Here is a 25,596-nt window from a genome sequence, read left to right as displayed (position 1 = left end):
AAGAGAGAGGAGACAGAAAGTGGGTGACAGGAGAGAACCTAGGAAAAGTGAAAGGGAGGTGGAGCCTGAGCAAGGGAGGGGTGGGTACCACGGTGGTGGAGGGGGCCTCCATGATAGCGGAGCGTGTGGCCGGGAGCCCAGGCGCCAGACTGAGCTACTGCTCTCACTTAGGAGCCCCCATGCCAGCTGGACGCAGGAGGGTGGGCACGAGCAGGGCCATGTGCCAAACACACACAGAGCACCCTTTGAGGAGGTGGCAGCTGTCAGCCCAGACCCCACCCCTCCACTTGCTGTAACCCCGCCTGCCCCCTCCAGCAATACCCTGCTGAGTACTGGGCTAGGGACACAGAGATGCTCAACTGGGACCCCCTCACTCCAGGGATGAAGGGGACAACCTTGCTCAATCAGAGCAGAAAGGGACCTCGAATCAGTCCTAGAACTAGGATCTGGGTATGGTGGCAGGTCTTGATGTCCCCTTTCTAAGACATCTTATATTCTCTTCATGGCCCATGGCCACCATCAGAACTTTTTCAGAACCATCCTGGGGAGGAGACCAATGCTATCCCACCCCTCATGGAAGAAGGCTGAAAGCCTTCTAAACTTCAAGGGATGATCTGCTGATGGGGAATGTAAAGGTCTGGGGTGCTGGGGCCAGCCCTGGGGAAGTCGGCACCCCCATTTCTGCTTCCACCATCCAATCACCTTGGACCTCTGGCCACTGCACAGCTGGTAGACTAAAGAGCCTGTTCAGATCCACAGTGCACCCAGAGATACTTCCTCAGGGGCTAGAGTTCTCTGTCCACAACCCAGATCCCCCATGAGCCAAGGATGCTGCCAACTAGCCTCGTGGAAATGGCTCTGTCTTTCTTCCCCTGGGTGGTCATCAGGGCTTACCTCTAGGAGCTGCCCCTGGCCAGTTCCCCCATCTGATCACCGCTTGGTCTTGGTCCTCACCCTCCCACGGCAACTGGCAGCTACTATCCTGTGTCTCTCCTTGGCCTGAAAGTCCACCTACCCCCAAGCAGGAACAGGCTGTATGGGGTGGGTAGCAGAATGACCCCTGATTCTTTCGGCCTTTTGGTAGCTGAAGGATCTAAGAATAATATGGAAGCAGCAAGGGAGGTGGAGAGATGATGATGAACATGTATGTGCTCCCTGCTTGCTGGTGCATATTTCCACCATGTCTGTGGGGGAATGGCTGAAGACACTGGGGGTGTGTAACCTGGGGAAAGGAAGGCTCAGGTCCGTGTGTGCCAGGCTTTCAGCATCTGAAGGGCTGGCCCACCGCGCAGGGATGGCTGTGGGTGGGCCCATAGACGAGGGTTACCAGGAGACAGGATCCTCCCTAAAAATCAGTCCAGATCTGTCTGGTGGACCCAAGGATGGGCCAGTCTGCTCCCGGGGAGTCAGGAGCTCCCGTGTCCTGGGAATGTGGCCAGAGGAGCCCTGGGCGGCGCCGTGGGGCGTATCAGGGATCCCTGGGTTCCCTCTGCGCTGGGGGAAGACAAAAGGGTTCTAAGTCTTGCTCCGCTGACCTGCTATCGCCTTTAGCCGAGCCCAGCCCCACCCCCGTCTACGACCGGACACCGGGACTGGGAGCCCGGCCAGGGCCGCGGGATAGGCGCCCAGCACCCGGGATGTGCCGTGGGCGGAGGTTCTGGCCTCCAGAAAAGGTTGGGCGGACATGAGATGAGGCGTCTAGAGGTGGTCCTCCAAGGAGGGATAAGGTGTGGGGACCGGGCCTCCTCTCCGCGTTGGGCCGACAGAAAAATGCCGGGGTCCGGGGTCCTCGCCTTTAACGCAGCCCGCCGCACAGCAGCCGGGAGGGGGCGGGGCGGGGCGGGCGGCGCATGCGCGGTGCGGGCTGGAGCCGCCGGACGGTCCGGCCGCCGAGATCGCGCAGGAGCCCGCGAGCAGCCTCCAGAGCCCCGGGACCCCGCGCCGGGGGCTGTGAGCGGCGCGGGCGGACCCAAGCCCCCAGCCTGCCGGCGCCGCTGCCCGCTGGGCCCCGGGAGCAGCGGCCACGATGTCTGTGCCGGTGAGTACCAACGCCGCCCGGGACCCCGGGTCCGCCGCCCCCCTGGCCCGCTGTCCCCGGCCCGGCCTGCAACCTTTAGCTGCCGGCTGAGGCCTGATGCCGCGGGGACAGCCAGACTGGGGGTCGCTCCATCTGGTCTTTCTCGCGCAGGGGTCGGGCGACAGGTTGGGGGCGTCTCCCCCACGCCCTCCTCTCTGTCTCTGCCTTTTCATCAGCTTCCAGGAGAGACGGGTCGGCTGGGGGTCTGTGCTGTCGCCTCGGGAAGCTCCCCAGGACGGCTGGGTCGGTAGGGGTCTTTGTTGCCCCCACTGGGACACCTGGGCCAGGCAGGAGCCTGTACAGTCCCGCTGGAATCCTCACCCGGATGGCCAGGCCTAGTCGGGAGGGATCTTTGTCGGTCCCCTGAACCAAAGTCCAGGTCTGGGCTGGGTGAGGGTTGGGGAGGTCTGTGCTGACCCCCAGAAAACTCCCTTGGATAGTTGCCCTGTTGTGCTTCTGTGTCCCCACCAGGATGGCCAGGCCTGGGTCAAAGTCTGTCCTGTCTCCAGAGACAGCCGTTTCTCAGCCGTATCTGCACTGGCTGATCCACTTACTTTCCGGGAAGTTTTGCTCCCTGGCTGAACCTCTAGGCCCCTGAGACCAGCAGCTTCCTCCCTTCAATCTATGAGCCTTCTCTGCCTGATACCCCCTTTTCGTGGCCCAACAGGTGGCTTTGGGCAGCCCCCAGACCATGGCTGTACGTTCCGCAGATGAGACAGCATCCCTAGACTTCTGGGTCTCACCTCCTGAGGGTGGCAAGTGATCCTGGCTATCTGGGGTGACCAGGCCTCACATACAGGCCCCAGCCCACTTTACAGATGGACAGACTGAGGTGGGAATCTGTACTCTGCTTCTTGCCAGAGGGGGCACCATTTGCCTGGGAGAGCTGTGGCCTCCAGCCATTGTTTCTCTGCTGAGTCAGGGGCTTTTCCCTCTGACAGGAAGAGGCAATAAGCCAGAGCCCTGCCCAGTCTGGCCTTGTTTCTGGAATTGCTTCTCACCTTCATCCTTTTGGTGAAGCAGACAGTTGGGGCTTCCTGGCAGGCAAGTGGTCTCTTAATTAACTATTTTAAAGTGTATGGAGATTACTGGAGGAGAGATGCTGTGTAAATGCAAAGCACTGTTATTATGGAATTAAAGAGCCCAGCTCCTGCCCACCTCCAGAAGCGGTAATGCAGAATTACAGATGAAAAATTAGGGCTTTCAGGTCGAGCTGATGTGAACCCCCCATCCCATCTGTTCTGGTTCAGAGCATAATTGCCTCATTTCCAAAAAGAAAAGATAGAAAATGCCTGCCCAGACCCTCTTCTGCTCCGCTTTCCTGTAGAGCTCTGGATCTGCCTAGGCTAGAGCATTAGGGCCCAACTAGCTCTGCCTCTGTGAACACTGTTCAGAAAAATAAAGTGGACCCCCACCCCCAGGTCTGCTTAAGGGCCAAGGTCTCTAGGGCAGTGGTAAATGGGAATGCCACTTTGGCCACATGGTAGCCTGGTCAGGCCTCGTTGGGAGACCTACATTTGATTTGGTTGTCCATAATCAGTGCAAAGCTCTGGATGCGGAGTCTGCAATTGCATGCAGCCCACTTGTCTCACAGGACTTTGGGCAGCTGTCCTTAAATCTGCCTTGGGTGGCCCATCTATAACTAGAGAGGGTGGCAGATTGGGTGGGACCTGGACAGATAGGTATAACTGGAGAACTGCAGTTGAGGTCAACTAATCTGCTCCCCATTATGGCCTGCTCCAAGTCACTCCCCACCTTCTTGCTTATAGACACAGCCTTCATGCATTCTGCAGAGGGTGGCTGAGCTGTCAGATCACCTGGTGTCTCCTAGGACCTTGGGTAGTGTATAAGAATAGTAGGACTAGAAGTTAATTTTTGGAGCAGAAGATTATTTTCATGTGCTGGGGAGGCCTTAAGGAGGCTTCCAGACTAAGCCGCTTGCTCAAGCCTTGCTCTTGGAACCCAGAGTGGTAACTGCCCATGTGGTGCTCAGGGACACGTTTTAAGCATACCCGCTCATTTGGGCAATCTTTTTCTGGATAGGGCTGACGTAGGCACTTTGACCCACAGAAATTACAAGATGCTTCCGAACGGGATGGGAGGTGATGGCAGGGAGAGAAGACATTGGGATGGGCCAGTTTGAGCTGGGTATGACTCCCTGGGTTTTTAAGCAGGCCTTGTGCTAAGGATCTCACTTGCTGTTTGACTCCTGTGGAGTAGTAGACTGGAGAGGGAAAGGTACCACAGTGTCCCTGCCCCCCTGCTAAGTGCTCCTTACTCTGCTGGGAGCCAAAATCAGTGCTTTGGCAGTGCCTGGACATTCTTTTCTTGATTGTTCTCTAATATATGCTTTCCTCTTGAGCATGGCTGTCCAGTGCCCTGGACAGTGCCTCCCAGTTGGCAGTTCACACTTAGAAATGGCCTACCTTTGATGTCTGGGCTCACTGGGGTGGGATCTGTTCAAGAGTGGCAAGATGCTTACTGTGCTGTCACTGTCAGGAAGGAGGCCACCTCCAGCTTGCAGAGAAATGCCCTGAAGTCTCTTTTTGCCTCATTTCCTGTGATGAAATAGTGGTGTTCCTCCCACACCTCCTGTGCTCCTTTACCAAGGGATGGGTCTTTTCAAGGGATGCATATGCTGACTTGTGTGGAACATGTCCTGTGTGCCAGGCATGGGCTGGGCCTCCCAGGCTCAGGAAGGACCCATGTCTTGCCAGGGTCCCATGGCCAGTGAGAGAGGTGGAATCAGGGCAGGAGCCAATTGTAATCAGTCAGAATCTAAAGCCATAAAGTGACCATCATCCTGCGTGGCCTCTATAATTGCAGAGGCTACAGCCTGTTGAGATGTTGACAGGCCAAAACTGCTAAGAGCCTAATACTCTGCTTGCGGCCTTCCAGGCATGAGTTTGTGTAACCCCTTTAGTGCCCCTGGGCAGCAGGCAGCTTGCCTGGTGCTATGTAGCAAGGTTGGTCTAGTCCTGACCAGCCCAGCAGTGGCCAGGGCTTGGTATCTGGTTGAACTTCTGCCAGCGTTACTGGGGTGACCTCTGTGCCTGGCTCTGTACCAGCAGGTGCCGTGTGTGGGAGGGCTGGCCAAGGAGCCAGGAGGGTCTGCCCTGGGGCTCACAGCTGGCCTGGGAAGCCAGGCAGTGGCCCGCTGAGGCTGTGTCGAAAGGGCTGAAGAGGATAAGGTGGGAAGAAGCAGTGTCCAAGTCCAGAGTCTGCAGCTCAGTCCCCAAAGCCCCTTCCATACTCTCTCCTGCCACAGGCTTGGCTCTGCTTGCTCCTCTCTGGAGAAACCAGGGCCAGCCCTGTCCTTCTTCCCAGGTTGCTCCTGCTCAGCCATGCATCAACCCCCTGGGAAGCTCTCCTAGCCTTCATTTGTGATTGTGCATTTATTGGTGAGGTCATTCGGTTGCTGTCAGGCTGCTTCACAGGACTGCAGGCTTTATCAGGAGCAGGATCCACGCCCACCTGGCTCTTCACTCTCTCCTCAGGACTCCAGCTTGCCCCTGGCCATCTGCTGAGGGTGTGGAACCCCACCAGCCGTGGCTGCATTGTTGTGCAGAGCCTGGTATTTCAGCCACTGTCCTGGGAGACTTGGGGGCCAAGAGGGATCCCAGAGAGTCTGCTTCAGGGTGGGAGGAGTGTTTGGTGGTTAAGGGTGAGAGGACTTTAGAACTTAGGGAGGCCCTAAGCAACTCAGTGAGAACCTATCTCTAAATAAAATATATTTTTAAAAGGGGGATGGGCTGGGGATGTGGCTCAGTGGTTAAGCGCCTCTGGGTTCAATCCCTGTTACAAAAAAAAAAAAAAAAAAAAAAAGTGCTGATTCTGTGCCCTAAGTGAGAACCTTGATGTGTCTTAGTTCATCCTCTGTGTGATGAGGATGTTGATGGCACTGAGCCTTCAGGGTCTGGGGAGAACTTGGTGAGGGATGCACAATGCTGTTAGTAAGAATCTGCGGAGATTGTTATCCTTTCCTGCTGGGGCTTCTGACTTCTGTACAACAGGGTGGGGAAGGTTCCCAGGCAGTCTGCCTCATGTCTCTGTCATTCTCTGTGGCTTGCTCAGGGCCACCTCCAGTGGCCCTTCTTTTGAGGTGGCTGTAGTTCCAAGGCCTTAGTGGTGGAATGACCTTGGCTTCTTCCTTGCTCTGGCCCAGCCAGCAAGAACCCCCCTCCATATTCCCCCTCCCCGCCAATCACAGGGCCTCACACATGCTAAGCAAGCTTCTATCACCCAGCCACATTCCCCCGCCCTAGGCACCCCCCACCCAAAGCCTTGAGTGGGAGGTTGTTGTCGTCACTTTGCCTACAGAGTAACAGACTGACATCTGGTAGGGCCACTAGCTGGCCCACTGCATCCCAGGCCAGGTCGATACTCTGCTCCCTGAGTAAGGCAGAGTGGAAGGTAGTAGAAGCCACTGGGATGGTACAGATCTGTCCTTATCATGGTCTGTAGCTGCCTGGCAAGGCACAGGGCAGGCAGGGCACCACCTCATCCTATGGATCAAGTACTTTAAGGAGTAGGCTCAAGGCTGTGACTGAGTACCTGCTGTAGGGGTGGGATGACCCTTGCACCTCCCACTTCCCTCCCTGGGTGTGAAGTTATTCTCTCTGTGGTTCACTGTGCCCCTCCTGCCCCCTCAGGCTCATCTTCAGCTCCCAGCTCTGGACTTGACTGCCGAACAGCTGTTGCTTGCTTTCACTGCATCCTGGCCAAACCCCTTTGTTTCTTTGTCTTCCTCTTAGTCACCCTTTGCTGTGGCATTGTCTCCCTCCCTCCAAGAAACTCAGCTGGGGCGGGTTAGGGACCTCAGCTGGAGAATGCCTGCTCTGGCAGGAGAGAGGGTCACAAGTTGCAGCTCTAAAATTAATCTCCTTTCTAGGAGGGATTAGAGGCTAAGGGGGCTTTTCAGTAATTTTAATTTATTACTTAAACTCTGCCAAATTCCAAGAAAGATTTGAAGCAGATTATAGTGGAAGACACAAATAGTCTGGACTCATCAAAAGATCCAGAACTATGTAATGTATTGGGAAAGAGGAAAGATTATTCCAGAAAGTCCAGGCTAATTAGGCATAAAAATTTAATTTTAAGCTCCCTGACAGCCAGGGAAAAAAGAATTTAGGATTGCAATACCTATTTTTTTTAAAATTCTGAAATTGTATATAATGCCATGCATTTTTCTTTTGTGATTTTTTTTTTTTAAACCAGCTGAGACTCTTACTGAGGTATGTTGAATGTATAGCTGGATGAATTTTGACTAATGTAGACTCTTCCATGTAACCATTAGTGAAATCAAGATAATTAATGTCTCCATCACTTCAGAAAGTTCTTAAAAGCCCCTTTGCAGTCAAGTGTCCCTACCTCATTTGGCAGCCACCATTCTGATTGCTATCACTGCCTTAAATTTGTCTGTTCCCCCACTCTACCCCCAGGATTGAACCCAGGGGTGCTCCACCACTGAGCTACATCTCAGCCCTTTTTAAAAAAAATATATATTTTTTAGTTATACATGGACACAATATCTTTATTTTGTTTATTCATTTTTATGGGTGCTGAGGATTGAACCCAGTGCCTCACATATGCGAGGCAAGCGCTCTGCCACTGAGCCACAACCCCAGCCCATCTTGGCCCTTTGATTTTTTTCTTTCAAAACAGGGTCTTCTTACTAAGTTGCAGAGGCTGGCCTCACATGTACTGTCCTCCTGCCTCAGCCTTCCAAGTTGCTGGGATTACAGGTGTGCCTGGCAGATTTGCCTATTTTTGAACTCTACATAAGTAGGAACATATAGTAGGTACTCTTTTGGATCTGGCATGTTTTTTCAGCCTGCTGGTTTTGAGATTTTCATCCATGTGGTGGTATTGATAGTTTGCTCTGTTTTGTTGCTGAGAGGTGTTTCCCTTATGAATATATCACAGTGCATTGATCCACTCCCTTGCTGATGGATTGCTGTCGCTATCTTTTGTGTACTGTGTATCTTTCAGTACCAGAACACTGTCAGAGGTCGGTTTAATACCTTGTTTCAGTGTTTTATAAAACCTGATATCCAATCATAAAGCCTTGGGGCATGCCTTGAGAGTTATCTGGGCTCCCAAATCCTGAATCTTCCAAAGTAACATGATTGCTTAGAAAGGGGTGTAATGACGCTCTTCCCGGTTCACAGCCCTCTCCAGTTGTCTCCACTCCTTGGTTACCTGGCAGGTTCACCTTAGCCGTTTGAGGCATCTGCATTTTTTCCAGCCTACCCCACTCCCCCAGGTCCTGGCTGTCAGGACTTCAAAGAGATCAGGAGGTGGGAGAGAATGCAGCCTGTCCTGAGAGCTGTGTCCCACCCTCTCTCCTTAGTCTGTATTGGACTACCGAGATGCCCTGCTGGTCAGATACTCTAGGGTGCCCCTGCTTCAACCATGGGAGCCCCAAGCTCAGCAGAAGAAGCCACGCCTGGGGAGGGAGTGTTGAGAGGCGTTCTTTGGGGCCTGAAGTGTCTCTTCACACTGAAGGAAGGAGTGGGCTCGCCTGTGCTATTTTTTTACCAGTCTTTACTGTTACTTTTTTTTTTTTCTGCATAATGAGCCTTAGCAAAAGATTCACACATCTGCTTAAATGCCACCTTCTCAGAGAGGCCCCCCAAGTATCTTGTGTAAAACATCCCCTCCCCATCAGTCTGCTGCTGTCTGCTTTGTTCTCCCACAGAGTCCTTGTTACCACTGATATGTGTGATTAGCTGTTCATAATGTCCTGCACCCCAGCAGCCCAGGGTGTAAGTTCCCTGAGGACGGGACTATTTGCACAGCAGTATTCTAGTGTGGCGCGTAGTGTGCAGTGGATACTCAGTCTGTAGGTGAGAATGACAGAGATAGACCCCATAAGCAGCATCCTAGAACCTGGTTCTAGGGAGTCCCTGCCCACCCCCTGTATTGGCTTGTGGATTTGAGGGCAACCAGACTCCAAGGAAGGATTTTGCCCCTGAGCCTCCGATGAGGTTTGGGGGAAGAAGAAGGAATCACAGAGCACCTGAGGAGGGAGTTCTTTGCAGGTGGGGAGAGCGGGAGGTCTTGGGGAATAGACTTAACAGGGTATACTGGTGCATGTAGTATGGTCCAGGGGAGGGATTGTGCCCATCAGGGTGGCCCTGGACATGTGACAGTGTGGGGTATTGATATGCTGCTGGCAGCATGCCTTCAAGGTGTTACCATCCCGTGTGCAGTCCAGACACGCCACCCTTCTCAGGGTCTGGGATAGCACAGCTGCTGTCAGGGATTACATTTAACAGATGTACAAACTGAGCCTCGGAGAGGGGCAGTGACTAACTGGAGGTCCCACAGCTAGCTGGAATCATTGTCTGCTCCTGTCCTTATAGACTAAAGGTAAGCAAAAGCTTGGGACTGGATCTCCTGGGGCAAATGGAACCTCTCTATAGGCTAGAACAGGCTCAGGTGGGATGACTGCATTACGTCCAAGGAAAGAAAGCATTGCTTTCCTAGTGGCTGCTATAGCTCTGCCTTCTGTATATCCACTCTTACCTGTATTCCCATTCCAGAGGCCCCAGGACCCCTCCTGTGAACCTGCTGGTCCCTTGCCCTACTAACCCCAGCCCAATGGCAGGGAACACAGTTCTGCCCCTCTGTGGGTATTTGTGGGTATGGGCACTGTGTTTGATGGAAGCAGCCTGGGGTGGGCAGCAGATGGCTTGTGAAGCCACCCGCCTCTGCCTGATCTGCTGGGGCTGGTTGCCATGGGAAAGGCAAGAGCAGATGGCCAGGCTGGGGAGGCCTCTTGACCACACCCTGTCCCTGCCCACCCAGCCTGTCAAACAGAGGAGAAAGGCAGCTACCAGCAGCTGAGCTTTCTCTGAAGACTGGGACCTACCCCACCCCATGCCCCTCCTTCTGCCTTGTTCCTCTCTTCCCCAAGGCCATTTTTGTCCGCCAGCTTTTACTCTGCAGGCAGTGTTGAGGGGCTGCCTCTGTCATGGAGCAAGGCTGCAGGGGCCAGATCTCAGTCAGCAGGGAGGGTAGTACATAGGTCCCGGCCTCCTCATTCCATACACATGTGCGGGCAGCTGTGGCAGCACCCTGCTGGAGGGGAGAGGGAAGTGGGAGATGGGCAAGGAAGGTGCAGAAGAGAAAGGGAAACAGCCAGGCACGGTGGTGCACACCTGTAATCTCAGTGACTCAGGAGGCTGAGGCAGGAGGAGCACAAGTATGTGGCCAGTCTAGGCAACTTAGCGAGATCCTGACTCAAAATAAAAAGGGCTGAGGATGTAGCTCAGTGGTAGAGCACCCCTGGGTTTAATCCCTGGTACAGAGAGGTGGGGGGAGGGAAGGGGGACAGAAAGGGGGGGACACAGACCACCATAGTGATCACTCTGGGTGGGGCGCAGAGCTTCTGAGCATTGCTTGGCTGTCATACTGGCCCCCTGAAGCTTGGGCCCCCTAGGCACAGCACCCACCCTGAGGCAGACACCTCCCTGTGGGTGCCTCTGCTACTTTTTAATTTTCACATTAGAAAAACAATGAAAATAACTGGGAGAGTTGTGCTGCCCCTTCTGGGAAGCACCTGAAGGGAGAAGCTGGAGCTGCATGGCCGTGGGAGGCACTGGGTGTACTGGGATCCTTGAAGAGCAGAGGGTGGAAAGCTGTTTATGGCTGACAGCTCTGACACCACCCTGAGAGTGCGTACTCTGCTCTGTCTGGGTTACTAGGGGTGCCTTTCTGTGGGACACCCCTGGGCTGCTGGGCAGGGGGCCACGGGTATGAGCTCTGGTGTTCTTGGCCATGTGAGCTGGCTAAGGCACTGCCCTTTGAGCCTCTGGATGGTGGTAGTTTCATCCTGGTCCCCAGGGTAGCAGCAAGGACTCTGCTCTTGTGCCACCTCACCTCTTCTCTGTGCCATCTGTGAGAGTCCCTGTACCCTCTCCCAGGTTTGAACTTGCCACTCCGAGTGGCCAGCCCAGGGGAAGGCACTCAGCCTCCAGCCTTGGGAAACCTTTTCCTGCTGCTGTTCCCAGAGCTGGCCATCCGCTGACCGGCCAGCTCACCTCCTGCTTCTGGGAAGACCAAGGCTTCAGAAAGGGAAGGGGCTATACACCATCACATTGTGCATGTCATTTGAGGCCTGATCTCACTCGTTGGAAGCATTTTCCTGCATTATTTTGGTCTTTGAAAGTGGCCCTCTCTACAGCAGCATGATCTTCCTTGGGGAGTGTGGTTTGTCTAGCCATCCCCTGGAGCTGGGCATTTACACTGTGCGCCTCCCATCCTGCTGGTATAAATGGTTCAGTGGACATTGTTGGGCATCAAGCAAGAGTGCAGTGGGTCTGTACTGAAGGCAAGATCTGAGAGAGCCCAGAGCATGAACCCTGCCTGGGGCTCTTCTCCCTACTTGGGATCCAGCATGAGCAGCAGCGGCTCCCTTCCCAGTGAACCCTTTAATGACAGTGAGAACCAGGGTCCTCATGTGCTAGGCCCACCATGTTCCCTGTACAGATGATGATTTCAGGCCCCAGGGGTTGGTGATATCTCCCCTTCAGGAGAGTGTTGGCACTGGTGCCAGGCCATGCTCCCACCACTGCCCTCCCTCCTCCAACATCATATCCCATCTCCTCAGCGGGCCTCTCTCCTTTCTGCCAGTCCCACTGCCCGTGTACCTGTGTGTGCCTGCACACATACACTGGGCATGACTTGACTATCCTCCTTTTCAGGAGACTGAATTACTCACCTGCACCAGTCTTTCCCACCAGGGCCACCTCTGAGGTCCCATCCAATCAACAGATATTTAATGTGCCCTCTTTGCCAATGGGCTAAACTTCAGGGGGGTGGGGGAAGTGTTGGTCCCCAGTGCAGAATGCAGTTTTGTTTGGGGATGGTGCTTAGGTGCTTAGGTCTCGGCTGCCTGTCCTTTGGGAGACAGTGTGACTGGAGTCTGGCTTCAAGCCTGGAGTGCTACTGTCCCTAGGTTTCCTTCCTGCTGCAGGGTAGTCAGGGTGTGCTGAAATCTAGCTTCTGGCTGCCTGCTCTCTCCCTTCTACGCCTGGGAATGTGTGGTATGAGGCCAGGGCCAGTCTCACCCCTGTCACCTATAAAATGGGGCCAGTGGTAAAGCCCTTTATGGGGGATTGTTGTGGGCATTTGACATAGGGCCAGTACAGAGGCTGTGCTGGGCACCTGGGGTGATCTTTGTCAGTGCTCCTTGGCAGCTTGGGAGGCCAGACTAGGGTGGGGTGAGGTTCTGTTTCCCATATGCCATGCACCTCAGCCAGAGCCTGTTCCCCCTCTTACCACTCGCCTTGGAAGGGGCATCCCTCCCTATAACCCGCCTTCCCCACCTCCCCAAACAGTGGGACAGGGATCCTGGGGCCGTCTTCCAAAGCGGAAATACCATTCTAGGAGGCACAGGCTGGGAGGGGGGAGTTTAAGTAGAAAAGGAGCAAATTTTTGAAATGCCTTTGCTTGAGCCCAGTTCCCCTCCCCCTGCCTGCCTGCCCACACCAGCAGCCCCACCCCCAATGCCACTTTAATCCAGCTCCAGAGAGGGGAGGGTCTCCCATTCCCAAGGTCCCACCTCCTTTCTGCATCTCCCTTCCTTGACAAGCTAGCCCCTTTGAGGGTCAGGCTTTTAGTATACCTGCTCATTCCCACAGAGACCTTCAACCAGGAGGCCTACCAGCAGGATGCCACTTGGCAATGAGGCCTGGTCCTGCCCCTGCCCTCAGAAATAGAGATCCTGGGGACAAGCTGAAGACTGCCTTCAGCCTCCAACACTTCTTTCTGGTCCAGCTGGTTTAGACCACTCCCTGAGAGTCTGACCCACTCACTTCAGGCTAAGGAGTCGGTAGCTGCACAAGGATAGGGTGTAGGAGGGCCAGAGGCACGGGTGCCTGGGGTCCAGCAGGAGGGGTGCCCTAGCTGTGCTCTTGAGTGCTGGCTCCTCTTCTATGGGGAAATGAACTATATTGGCGGGGAAGGGGGGCAGTCTTGGGGAGGGCAGAGTGTTGGCTGGTTGTCCCCTTTTTCTCCAGAACTCCCGGGTCACTGCTCCTTACCTACCTCATGCTGTGAGTTCTGGCCAGTGGGTTCCAAGCCAGAAAGCTCAGGGAGGTGCAGATGCCCCACTTTTCAGGAGAGGTGAGACCCGGGAATCTGTTTGAATCAGCTCTTCAGAGGACTTGTGAGAAGCCTGACTGTACAATACTTTACCATTTTATAGATGAGAAAGGAACCCAAGATGCAGAGGGCTTGCCTAAATTGCAAATCTAGGTAGGGACTATGCGCTGAGCTCTGGGTGCCAAGTGCCTGTCAGATGGAGGGGCTTGTGTGCATATCGCAGGCCATGCCAGGGATTCTCTGCTGGGTGAAACAGGTCTACCCTAATGCTTCCAGGAGGTTCTAGATAGTGAGCACTTGCTCGCTGACCGTGAGGGTTCTGGCTGCTCTGGAACAGTTTCCATCCTAGACCTCCTTGCAGAGCATTGTGCATCGCTGGACTCTGGCATCCTGCTTTGCTGTGTGGGGTGGCAGTCACTGACCTGCAGCCTACCAACGGGGCACTTCAGAGAGCCAAGACTTAGTCAGGTGTTACTGTGGTGATGGTTTTACTTTTTCATTCCTAGTGAGTGTGCTCACGCGCGCACACACACACACACACACACATACACACACATGATTTTGAGCAGGTTTCAGGGGAGTCCTGGGCAGAGGTTTTATCTGTGGCTAGGACTGAATCAAGAATGGAGGGGATGGGGCTGGGGATGTGGCTCAAGCGGTGGCGCGCTCGCCTGGCATGCGTGCGGCCCGGGTTCGGGTTCGATCCTCAGCACCACATACAAAGATGTAGTGTCCGCCGAGAACTAAAAAATAAGTATTAAAAAATTTTCTCTCTCTCTCTCTCTCTCTCTCTCTCTCTCTCTCTCTCTCTCTCTCTCTCTCACTCTCTCTTTCTTTAAAAAAAAAAAAAGAATGGAGGGGACAGGTCTCCTAGGGCAGACGTCAGAGCAGAGTAGGAGAATGCTGCTTCAGGGAGGCAGGGATCAGATCAGGCCTCTGGTTCCTGAGTTCCTTGTTGCTATGGCCAGGAGCACATAGGATCGGGGTGGGTAGGACAGGATGAACCTTGGCCCTGCTCCCTTTGGGCTTCTGGGGGCCAGCCTGAGTCCTGGAAGGTCGAGGAATGCGGGGGGAGGGGGCAGTGCTGCCTATAAAAAAAGTCAGGTCAGGCCAGAGCTCCAATCTCCTTCCCTTGAGTCTTCATTTCCTGGGGTCCTCACACAGTCAAACTGTCCAGGGTCGTGTTGTAGTTATTGTTATTTTTCTGCAGGCTGGGGCATGCTCCCTCCCCATAACATCTACATTCAGATCTGAGACTTATCTGATAGACACATGTGGAATGTCCAGGGTTTGGTGGGTGGGAAAGACAAAAGTTGATTTGAGGCCGGTGCCTGGAGGGAGGGAAGAGGGGACTGTGGCCCACCTATTATTGCTTCTCCAGAAGGCAATCCTGACAGTCTTCCAGGAAGTGGAGGCTGTTTAAGTAGACAGACCTTCAAGAAAGGCATTTTCTGGGAGACCTGTATTTGGAGGGAAAGGGATATCACTTGCAGTAGGTTTTGTTTTTGTTTTGGTGTGTGTGTGTGTTTGTGTGTGTGTGTGTGTGTACACCAGGGATAGAACCACTGAGCCCCATTCTAGCCCTATTTTGTATGTTATTTAGAGACAGGGTCTCACTGAGTTGCTTAGTGCTTCTCTGTTGCTGAGGCTGGCTTTGAACTCGTGATCTTCTTTCCTCAATCTCCTGAGCCGCTGGGTGCAAATTTTTTTTTTTATCATTTTTTTTAGTTGTAGTTGGACACAGTACCTTTATTTTATTTATTTTTATGGGGTTCTGAGGATCGAACCCAGGGCCTCACACATGCTAGGCGAGCCTGCTTTATTGCTGAGCTCCAACCCCAGCTCGGGGTTTTGTTATTTTTTTTAATATAAATTTTTAGTTGTTGATGGACCTTTATTTATTCATTTATTATATGCAGGGCTGAGAATCGAACCCAGTGCCTTACACATGGTAGGCAAGCGCTCTAGAGCTGAGCCAGGACCCCAGCCCTTGCAGTAGGTTTTGAAGTCCGACACCGGACTGGGGACACCGGACTGGGGCCTTGAGCCGAAGAGGGCTGTCCCACTGGGCAGGCTCGGGTTCGCAGGCTCCCGCGCCCCCCTCCCCTGCGCGCCTGAGCCCCCCGGGCAGGCGGCTCATTTGCATGGGAATCTCAGCCGCCAATGGGCGCGCGCGGCCAGGCATGCCGGGAGCCGGGCTGGGCCGGCCTGGCCGCGGTGGCGGGCGGAGCTAGGTGGGACCGGCTCTGGGCGGCGACGGCTGTGGTTGAGGCTGCCGGACCGGGAGCCGGGCCGGGGCGGCTGCGGCGCTCTCAGAACCCCGAGTACGAGGCCCGGGTTGCTCAGTGTGCGCTCTCTAGGGGAGCCGAGGCCTCCGGCCGGCGGGACACCATGAACTACCTGGTGAGTGCGGCCCGAGGTCTGCTCCCGGCCGTGGGGCGGGGTCCGCACGCTCAGATGGGCTTGGCGAACCGGCTTCCTAGCGGCTGCCCTGCTCGCACCCGGGAGGGAAGGGGTTAAGCTAGTGGCATTTCCTGCCGGACCTGCGGGTCCTGGGAGCCGCTGGCCGCTGGATACGCAGCGCTTCCCGACCGGGGCCCGCGGCCCCGCACCTATTCCTGGTCTGGTCGGGTGCCGGGAGGCAGGCACTGCGGAGGAGCCCAGAGCCACTGGGCCTCGGGGGCAGTTGGAAGGGCTGGGCGCAGGGGCCGCCGGCCCGCAGGAAAGTTCCTGGATCCGGGAAAGTTGCTGGCGGACGGCCCGCTCTCCCTCTGCCGGTGGCTGCCTGCTGTGTGACCTTGGGCCTCTGCGCCCAGCCTCTGAGCCCTTTCCGCGACCGTGAGGAGGGGTCGGAGGTCCCTTGGGGTCGAGAAGTTGCACTTCCAGGCGGCGTGGCGGTTCGTCCGTCGGTCTTTTGGTCGCTCGGAGGGTAGGGATTGAGGGCCGGGCGAGCGAGTGCGTGGCGTTGTCGGGAGGTCGGCGCGGCCGGAGCTCCAGCGGGGCCGGTTAATGATTCACCCCAGCCCGCCGGCGCTGGATTCCGGGAACCGGGCGGTGCGCCGGGGCCTTTATCCGCCCCTTTGCCAGAAGGTTTGGGGAGCCGGATCTCCAGCGGAGGGAGTCCAGGGCCGCACCTCGGGGATTCATGGCAGGGGCTAGTGCAGGCTGCGAAACGTAGACGTGGGGACTCTGGGGTCCACGCTGGGGAATCCCTTGGCTCGACAGCCTACAGGGTCAGGGTGTCCCTTTAGCTTACGCAGCCCTAGGTCCCAGCGTCCGCGGGGAGCCCGGGCAGGGGCGGGGCTCCCTGCTCCCTGCTGCGTTGAAGGGTCGGGAAGCCGGGATTTGCTGAGTAGTACTCACAGGCAGGGAGCGCAGGGAGCGGGCCGCTTAGGGTCTGGAGTGTGGGGGAATTTGGGGATTGAGAATTCCAGACTGGGGGCAGCAGTTCTCTTTTCCATCCACAAGGCTCCCATATAGGTGTTAAGAGCATTTGTTTTCCATTCTCTGCACCTCTGCGGTGGGCTTTTCTGGGGGTTTGCTGTGGCTTTGGTCACCTTCATGGAAAGACCATGCATCTTTTCCTTGCGGTTTTCAGCCGGTGAGGAGGTTTCCTACAGTCCTGGGCTGGAGGACACACCACCTCCCTTTTGCTCTGGGCATAAAAGGAGCCCAGTGGGAGCAGGGTGGAGTCAGGGCAGGGCAGCCCCAGATTCTGCCAGGAAAAATCACTTTTAGTTAGGGAGAGGAGGACTGGAGCCTCTGGCCATTACTGGTTCTGCTGAGCAGGAGGGTGAGCACTGTGGCTTGTATCATCTTTGTAGGGATAGCCAATAAAATGAAGTAAGAGCAGTGGTACTAAGGCCTCTTGTCTCCCTGGGAAAGGTCCCCAGACAGCTGCTCTCACCTCCCCCTGTGGATGGTGCAGAGGGGGGAGACTGAGGCCCAGAGAAAGACATTCAGAACCTAGTTTCCATGTGCTGCATCCTATGTGCCTCCACTCCCTGTACCAGGATGGGGGAAGCTCTAGTCCTTGAGGCAAGTGACACTGAGGCTGTCAACTTGGTGAGGTCCCTCTGGCTGCAAGTCTATGCCATTGTGGCCCCCTTCTGGCAGCAGCCATTGTTTTCTTTTACCCCTGGCCTGGACAGTTCCCTCCCCTGCCCTCCAGGAGGTGTCCTGGAATAGGAGAGGCAGTATTAGAGTCAGACTTGAAGTGCGAGGAGCAGGATTGGGGGATGGGGATTGTTCTCTAGCAAAGACACTTGACAATTCTCTCTTCTTCATGGTCCATAGTGCCCAGATAAGGGTCTGCAGGGTGAGCTCCATGGGGCTTTAGATGTAAAGATCTAGAAACCAAGGTCTTGTACAGAGTAAACTTCTTGTTGTCCCTTCTACATATGGTCCCACACCCCTCCATGATGATAAATCTGGGGTTGAGGATTTACCCCTATTCTGGGCCTGAAGTAAAGGGTCTCAACATAAAAGTGAACTCCAGCCACAATCTCACAAGTCCTTCATCAGGGCCCAGGAAAGGACAGTAGTGGGTAGCCCCCACCCTCCAGGATGTGTTAGGGGCTGCAGATGCTGCAGAAGGACCCTCTTCTTGCCACCTCTCCTCTTTCAGCTTCCCAAGGACAGTGCCTGTGGCTTCTTGGCAGGAGTTGGGGCAGGGACATGCTTCTCGCCTTGCATACAAAATTTTTCATGGTTGCCGCTCAGCCAAGGCCAGCCTGTGCTTATAAAGGGGAGCCCCTGGCATGCCCACCCCACAAGAACCCTCATCGTTCCCTCTTTCTACAGATCTTTCCTCTGTTTCCTGAGTGTCAGGCCCAGGGCCCAGGACCCCCACACTACCTCTTTTGCCCTTAGGCCTCATACACTCTTGAGGCAGGCATGGCTAAAGCCTTGGCTCCTCTTGAAATAGCACCTGAATGTGAGACCTGCACACAAGCCACGGGTTCCTTCACACTCTTGCTCCCTGACAGGCGAGCACCAAGGACTTTAGCCCAGACCCTGGCTAATCAAATTGCCCATGGGAATGTTAGGGGAGGACGCTGCTAAGGCTGGCAGTCCCAGAGTTTCACCCTGCACATCCAGGCAGGGAAAGGAAGAGGCACTCTCCCTAGGAACTGCCTTGGAGCCTGGACAGTGTGAGGTGCGGTGATCGAGATCCAGTCCAGTGGATCTGTGACTGCTTGCCTCCCATTGGATCCCCAGTGCTACTGTCAGGCATCTGTGTGCCTGTCGTGCCTGTGTCCATTGGCCACTGGAGGTTCTTTGGGACAAACAAACAGAATATACCAGAAATAAAAATTGTGGCCTTCCGTATTTGCAGTGGTTCTGGGTATGAAGAGAGCCAGTGTTAATTGAGTACCTTGCTGTATGTGATGCACTGTGCTTGAGGTGGTGGTAGGGTGAGTAAGTGCATGTGGTGGGGATTAAGCAGGTAAGAAAGGTTCTAAAATTTCCATTCCTGGATTCTACGAACCTAAGCCCACCCTAGGAATCCCTAGTCATAGGAGTGACTATACCCAGCAGTGAGGGAGCTCCATTTTATCTCTCAGCCCCAGATCTGCCTCTGCTGCTTCTGTGACCCAGGCAATTCAGGTACCTGTTCTGAGCCTCAGTTTCCCCATCCATAAGATAAACATCCTAATGTTTCCTAGGGTCACTTTGAGGGTTAAATGAGACAATCACTGAGAAAGAGAGAGCTCCATCTCTGGCCTTGGGTAAATATATCATCTTTTTGTTTCCATCAGGACCCATTGGTTGTGTGGCCCTTTTCTTGTCTGCTCCTTCTGGCTCCCGCCCTGGGCTGGCTTGTGGGTGCTAAGAACATATTTGCTGGTACAGGTCAGATGTGGAGAGCTGCGGTCCTCTGATGTTGCAGTGTCCTGCACAGGCGGCCTAGGTTGAGCCTGCTGGAGGGCTCTTTGGAGGAGAAACCTTATGTTGTCTTCTCCCCCCAGCACCCCCAGCCTCCAGCTTGCCCCTCCCCAAGCTGGAGTTTAGAAATACCCAAAGCACTTCCAGGGCTCCTCCAGGCAGTTGGCAGAGTCCAGGAGACTGAGTGTCTGTCGCTCCACATCAGAGTGCCTGACGGTGCTGGGACACGACAAGGGCCATTCTCAGAGTCAGGCTGGCCTACGGGGCAGCCCTGTCAGCTTCCACATGCAGGATGTTGTTTGGAGTGGGCCCTGCTGAGGAGTGTTGGCATTGGGCTGGGGGTTTTCCTTGGCCCCATCCACTCTGCAGGCACTTGGTATGGCACATCCTATGCCAGGCCCTGTGTGTGTGTATACCCAAGATTCCACTGAAGAAGTGTCCTTCACAGGTGTACCAGGGTCAGGGGTCGTGAGTTGGACAGCGACAACACGTTTGTCTTTCCCTCACCTCAGTACTTTGAGGTGAGAGAAAGGGGGTTGGGTGCTCCCCGAGAGTCATGGGAGCCTTCCTGGAGGAGGGTGATGTGTAAGTGTGCCCCGAGGAGTGGTAGGATGCAGAGGGAGGAATGCAATGGCCAGAGGTGGGCAAGTCAGGTAGCAGCCTGGCACAGATGGCTGACAGCATCTGCCTGGACTGGCACTTGTGCTCTGGCTCTGCTCCCTTCCAAGTTCCCAGTTGTGCTGCTTGAGAGAATGGAGTGGAAGCACCTGATTGGCCCAGCATGAGTCATACGACTGACTATACCCAGCAGTGAGGGAGCCTGGGAAAGAGGGCTTGGGAGGCTGACTCCTCTGATTTGGGTCATGACACACATTCCCTGTAATCTTCCACAAACAGGGTCCCAGGAGAGAAAACAGGGAGGTGGGGAGCACATCCAGAGCAGGAACGCAATGGTGGTGTGCACTTTGCCCCATCCAGGCTTACTGGCCATAGCACTGTTTGGATGACATTTATTGCGCCATCCATTCATTATCCCATGGGATCCTGCTGTATGATCAGCCCTGTCTACTTGTCATCCCAGGGCCACAGCATGTCTCCCTCCATCCTCACCCCTGCTTCAGCACCTTGCCTCATGCCTGTCCTCTGCCCCTGTGCTTTTCTGTGGTGAGTCACCAGTAGTATCTCTTCCTCAGGAGGGTCATCTGTGTGTGTGTGTACTGGGGTGAGAATCTAGGCTTCAAGTGTGCCAGGCAAGTGGTCTACCACTGAGTTACTCCTCTCAGCTATGGCAAATTATTTGATATCTTTCTGTCCCATTATAATGTAAGCCCTGTGCTGATAGAGGCTTGTTGAGTTACACTGTCTCTGGGAGCTTGGGTAAGAGGCGGAGCCAGGTGAATCTTTTGTTAAACAAAAGAATAATCCTGGGGAATAGTGGTGCTCAGTGGTAGAGTGCTTACCTAACATGTGTGAGGTCCTGGGTTCTATCAACAGCACCGCCAAAAAAGAACAATCCAGTGAAGCCAGGGCTGTCATCTTAGAAGAGGATCTGGTGATCAGGGGCAAGGGATGTCCAAGGTCACACAACAGTGGGAGGGAGAGGTAGGTCTGGGTCTGGGGCTTAACTGCTGCTCAGTGACTTGAGAGAAGGAGTGTGGCCTCTAGGAGCAACGGGGGAGGCAGAAAGGCCAAAAGGGCGGGGGCTTGGCCAAGTGGAGCAGTTGATAGGTTGAGCATCAGCAGTGCCCATGACCCGGGCAAGACTGGGGAAAAGCTGCATGGGGAGCTCTGGGTTGGAGAATGCCAGCTGACACAGGCAAAGGAGCTCCCTGTGCCAGGCACCCTGTGCCACATTCCCGGCCTGCGAGGTGCTTCCAAGCCTGGCTCCAGCTGCCCCACACTACACAGCTGCAGTGGACTTGGCCTGCTCAGTGACTCCTGCTGAGAAGGGGTTCTGGCAGCCCTGGGAGGCCAGAGGCATCAGCAGCTCACCTGGGCCAAACCAGTTTTCTCCCCTTCCTTGTCCTCACTGGACTCTGCCCTTGGTACTCCCTGTCTTTGCTCCTTCCCAGCCTGCCTGGTAGGGCCTCTCTGTCAGACTTCCCTGGACTGCCCTCCTAAGAGGTGAGGGACCTCCAAGGGGCAGTCCCCTCTGTCTGTACCCCCACCCCCAACCCCTGACTTGGCTGGAGGGGAATTTTCCTGTGACTCACCCTGCTGGCACTTCCTGTGGTCACCAGGGCAGGGGCTGGGGGACCTGGCCAGGCGGCTCTATGTTCTGGGGTCACTGGGGGAGGGTGTCCTGGGTGTCCCGCCCCCTGACGGGATGTGATTCCTGGAGGCAGGCTGTAGACCATATTTGGCAAATTTGCTTCTTACTGGCAGCCTGGGGATGGGGGCAAGGAGCCCTGGTGGACTGGGGGGCAGGTCTTTTCCCTGCCTGCTCCTCCTGGGGCCTTGGTCTGTTACAGCTGCCTTTGTCTTATCCTGCCTCAGAGCCTAGGAGGTGATCCACTCTTTTCTTTTTCAGGATATGTATATTTTTTTCAACCCCAAGTGAAGAACTACTTACTAAATAAAAAATTTTAAAATTCTGCAAAACAATAAGAGAAAGTACTCCCTCATTGTCTGAAACATTACCAGTGGCATTCTGACAGTCTCCCCATTTAAAATTTTTGAAGAATGTTTTATTGAGGCATAATTTGTGCTTCGGTGCATTTTCAATTCCCTTGTAATGGTGGCATGGACAGGATTTCCTTAACTTGCGAAGTTCCCGGGCTCTGCCTTTGTAATGTTCGCCTGGGCTCTATCCTCTCTAGGCTGCCTACTGGGTCTGGCTTCTCCTTTGGGCCTTGCTTCTCTTGCCTCCTAATTCTCTGACCTTTGGCCCTTTCTTGGGTTGGAGGCCTTTAGCTGCCTTGGAGAAGTGAGTTGAGGCAAGAGAGTGGTGTATCCAGGAAGGCCTGTTGCTGGGGACTGGAGCATCCACTGCCTGCCAGGCCATCTCCCCAGGTGGTGTTGTACTCTTCCTTGTGGTGATCCTCTTCCATCTGCTCAGTATGGTGGACCAGAAGACCAGGGAACTCAGAGGAGCACTTGCTATCCTCCGTTGATGGTCTGGGGGGGAGGAGGGGACCTCCTTTCCCCAGACTTGCTGCTCTGCTGTAGGGGAGGGAGCCCCACTGCCACTTCCTGCTCCCTGGCCCTTCCTGCCACCTAGAATTCCAGCTCATCTTTTATTCCTTGGAGGTAGAGTCTGCAGGTCAATGGGGAAGGACACACAGCAAGTGAGTGGCCAGAGCTAGGTCCCATTTCCATGGCAAGTTTAGACCTGGCTGTGCATCTTTAGATTAGAGTGGAGGCCAGGCTGTGGGAACCACACTAAAGCCCAGAGCGAACCATCTGGCCTCCCTCAGTACCCAGCCCTGCCTAGTGGGGTCTCTCTGCCAGCTCTCATGGGGCTGACCTCCTAGGGACCTGGCTTCCCCTTTTGTGAACCCTGGGGCCTCTGCTGAGCACACAGTTCTCTGGTATCTGAGGAGGCCATAGAAGCCCAGCTTCATCTCATCCAGGCACTTCCTGCCCTCTGTGCTGTCTCTGGGTCCAGGCTGAGCCTGGCAGCTGGGCTAGGAAGGCTGTGGCAGGAGCACTTGAGTGGGCATGGAGGACCACAGAGCCTCCCCACCAGGCTCTTGTGCCCCCGTGCCTCCCTGCTCCCTGGTTGCCTGCACTGTGGTCCTCCTATGTCTAACCACATGGCCTGTCCAAGTCCCACACAGGCCACAGGGAGCACATGTCCCTGCTCCACCCTAGCAGGTCCCACTTTTGGGATGGTGGTGAGAATCAACAAGAGCTTCACTACAGGGGGATGTTGCTGCTCTTCTTTGGCACTCTTGTCCATACAAGGCCCTTTCTTTGTTTTATTTTCACATAAAGTAACATGTTTGTTCCTCATGCTTTTCTCATTCCCCTCCGTCTCCCAGAAGCACCCACATTAGCTAATGAAATATTCTGGGATCTGTCCCCAGATAATTTGTCTTTGAAATATATAGAATGTTGTTTCATAGATGTTCATAGCATTTATAGGAAGGGCTCTGGACCATCAATTTTCTGTTTCTTAAGCCAAGAACAAGATTTAGGTGGCCTTGTGCAGTGATGGGCAAGCACCTGGGTGCAGGGTGCGTTAGAGGTCAGTGGGGTCAGTGAGCTCCTTTTAGCACCATCCCTGGGGTGCCACTTCTCCAAATAGTAGAGCACCAGATGGACTACACAGTTGGATTTCAGATGGGACCTAATTTGTACCTCTACTTGCTGAAACTCTTAAGCATCCTTCAGTAGGCCTTGGCCATTCAGTTTCCCCTTGGGGAACTCGTGATGTTTGTGGCATTTTCTGTGGGTGTTCTTGTCTTTTCCTTGTTGATTATAGGATCTCCTTCAAATTTGTGATTAATCGCTTTTATTCACTATACAGTCAGACCTTTTACACTTAGGTTTTTCCTCTCTCTCACTTTTTTTTCCCCCAGTACTAAGGATTGAACCCAGAGGCATTTTACCACTGAGCTACATTCCCAATTCTTATTTAGACAGAGTCTCACTAAGTTGCCAATATTCCCATCTTGCTGCGAATATATGCATGTACCATAACACCCACTGCATATATAAACATGTGCCAGAACACTACACTTAGGTATGTGTTTGTTATATATTCAGGTTTTTAATCACCTTTATCTGTAATATGGGGTAATGTCCATGTTGAGCATTCACATAATGACCGAGTTTCCTGCTGTCACCTGCGATGCCTTTCCCCCATTGCTTTGTGATCCCTGTTCCTACCTCCAGGCCCACTTGGAGTTGGGCATGTTGGAAAGGAGGTGCTCCCATACTCTTCATTTTCAAAATAATTTACCTTATTCATAAACCCCAATTTCCTCCATTTCATTCTAGATTTTTTTCCCTTTTTGGTCAGATTTCTTAAAAACACAAAGTTAGGCATGATGGCACATTCCTATAATCCCATCTACTTGGGAGGCCGAAGTGGAAGGATGGCAAGTTAGGGAGACACTGTCTCAAAATAAAATAAAAAGGCTGGGAATGTAGCTCAGTCGTAGAGCGCTTGCCTAGAATGTGGGAGGCCCTGGGTTCAATACCAGTACCATAACAAACCAATAAGAAAAACCCTGTTGTCATTTTTATCATAATCATAGTAAATTTGCTCTCTTCCCTCCTTATCCTGGGAACATCCCCCAGTGGATACTGGGAACTTCAGGTGGCACTGAACCCTCTCTATACTACGTTTTTTCCTATATATACAATACAAAGCTTAACATAAGTTAGGCAAGTAAGACATTAACAATAGTAACAACATAGAGCAATTATAAAAATATAGTAAAAGTTGCTGGGTACCATTGTACATGCCTATATGTAATCTCAGTGGCTTGGGAGGCTGAGCCAGGAGGATTGCAAGTTCAAAGCCATCCTCAGCAAAGTGAGACCCTCAAAGCAATTCAGTAAGACCCTGTCTCTAAATAAAATTCAAAATAGGCCTGGGGATATGGCTCAGTGGTCAAGTACCCCTGAGTTCAATCCCCAGTAACCCACCACCACCAAAAAAAAAAAAAAATTATGTGACTGTGGTCTCACTTTCTCTCAAAATATCTTATGTACTTTCACCTTTTTACTTAAATGAAGCCTTTTTTTTTTTTTTTTTGCATATCTTAAATTGCCAGCATGGCTATTCTTGAGGTTTGGAGCCATTGTTAATAAAAATAAGTGTTACCTCCTTGCCATGACAGTGGATCTGATAACCAAGACAGCTGCTAAGTGACCAAGAGCGAATCACACAGGCAGCACGGGGACTTCGTATCCCAAGCAGGATGGAGTGGGATGGTGTGAGATTTCTTCATACTCCTCAGAACTGTTACAATTTTATTTTATTTTATTTTTTTTTTTTTAAATATTTATTTATTTTTTAGTTATTGGCGGACACAACATCTTTGTTTGTATGTGGTGCTGAGGATCGAACCCGGGCCGCACGCATGCCAGGTGAGCGTGCTACCACTTGAGCCACATCCCCAGCCCCCTGTTACAATTTTAAAACATGGATTGGCCTGGGGTTGTGGCTCAGCGGTAGAGTGCTCACCTTGCACGTGCGGGACCTGGGTTTGATCCTTAGCTCCATATACAAAAATAAACAAGTGAAATAAAGGTGTTGTGTCCAACTACAACCAAAAAATAAATATTAAAAAAAAACTTATGGATTGCTTATTTCTGAAATTTTCCTGTTTTTGGACTGTAGTTGACCAAGATAACTGAAACTACAGAAAGCAAAACCAAGGATAAGGTGGGCCACTGTCCTAAGAAAGCTTGGGCAAGTGAACTTTTTTTTTAGTTTTCGGTGGACACAACATCTTTATTTTATATTTATGTGGTGCTGAGGATCGAACTCGGTGCCCCGCGCGTGCCAGGCCACATCCCCAGCCTGCAAGTGAACTTTTTATTGTTGGTCATTCCTCTGTGAA

General features: G+C 53.5%; 1 protein-coding gene across 5 annotated transcripts in view; it reads left to right on the top strand.

Annotated features, from left to right (window-relative positions):
- The first annotated feature begins 1,857 nt into the window (after positions 1-1,857).
- Bcar1 (BCAR1 scaffold protein, Cas family member) overlaps positions 1,858-25,596 on the top strand; it is a 38,083-nt gene continuing 14,344 nt past the window's right edge. For 3 of the 5 annotated variants that reach the window (XM_078032683.1, XM_078032682.1, XM_078032681.1), the window contains exon 1: positions 15,338-15,592. In XM_078032683.1, the coding sequence (XP_077888809.1) occupies positions 15,353-15,592 (240 nt within the window). In that variant the 5' untranslated portion in view covers positions 15,338-15,352. Of the gene's footprint in view, positions 2,039-15,337; positions 15,593-15,753; positions 16,119-25,596 lie in introns of those variants that run through there. The other 2 variants (XM_005318434.5, XM_078032684.1) reach the window with 2 other exon arrangements.

This window comes from Ictidomys tridecemlineatus, chromosome 15 (assembly GCF_052094955.1).
Source record: "Ictidomys tridecemlineatus isolate mIctTri1 chromosome 15, mIctTri1.hap1, whole genome shotgun sequence".
In the NCBI taxonomy this organism is placed as follows: Eukaryota; Metazoa; Chordata; class Mammalia; order Rodentia; family Sciuridae; genus Ictidomys; species Ictidomys tridecemlineatus.
Note: the sequence above shows the minus strand (reverse complement) of the source record. Positions and strands in the feature narration are given on the sequence as shown.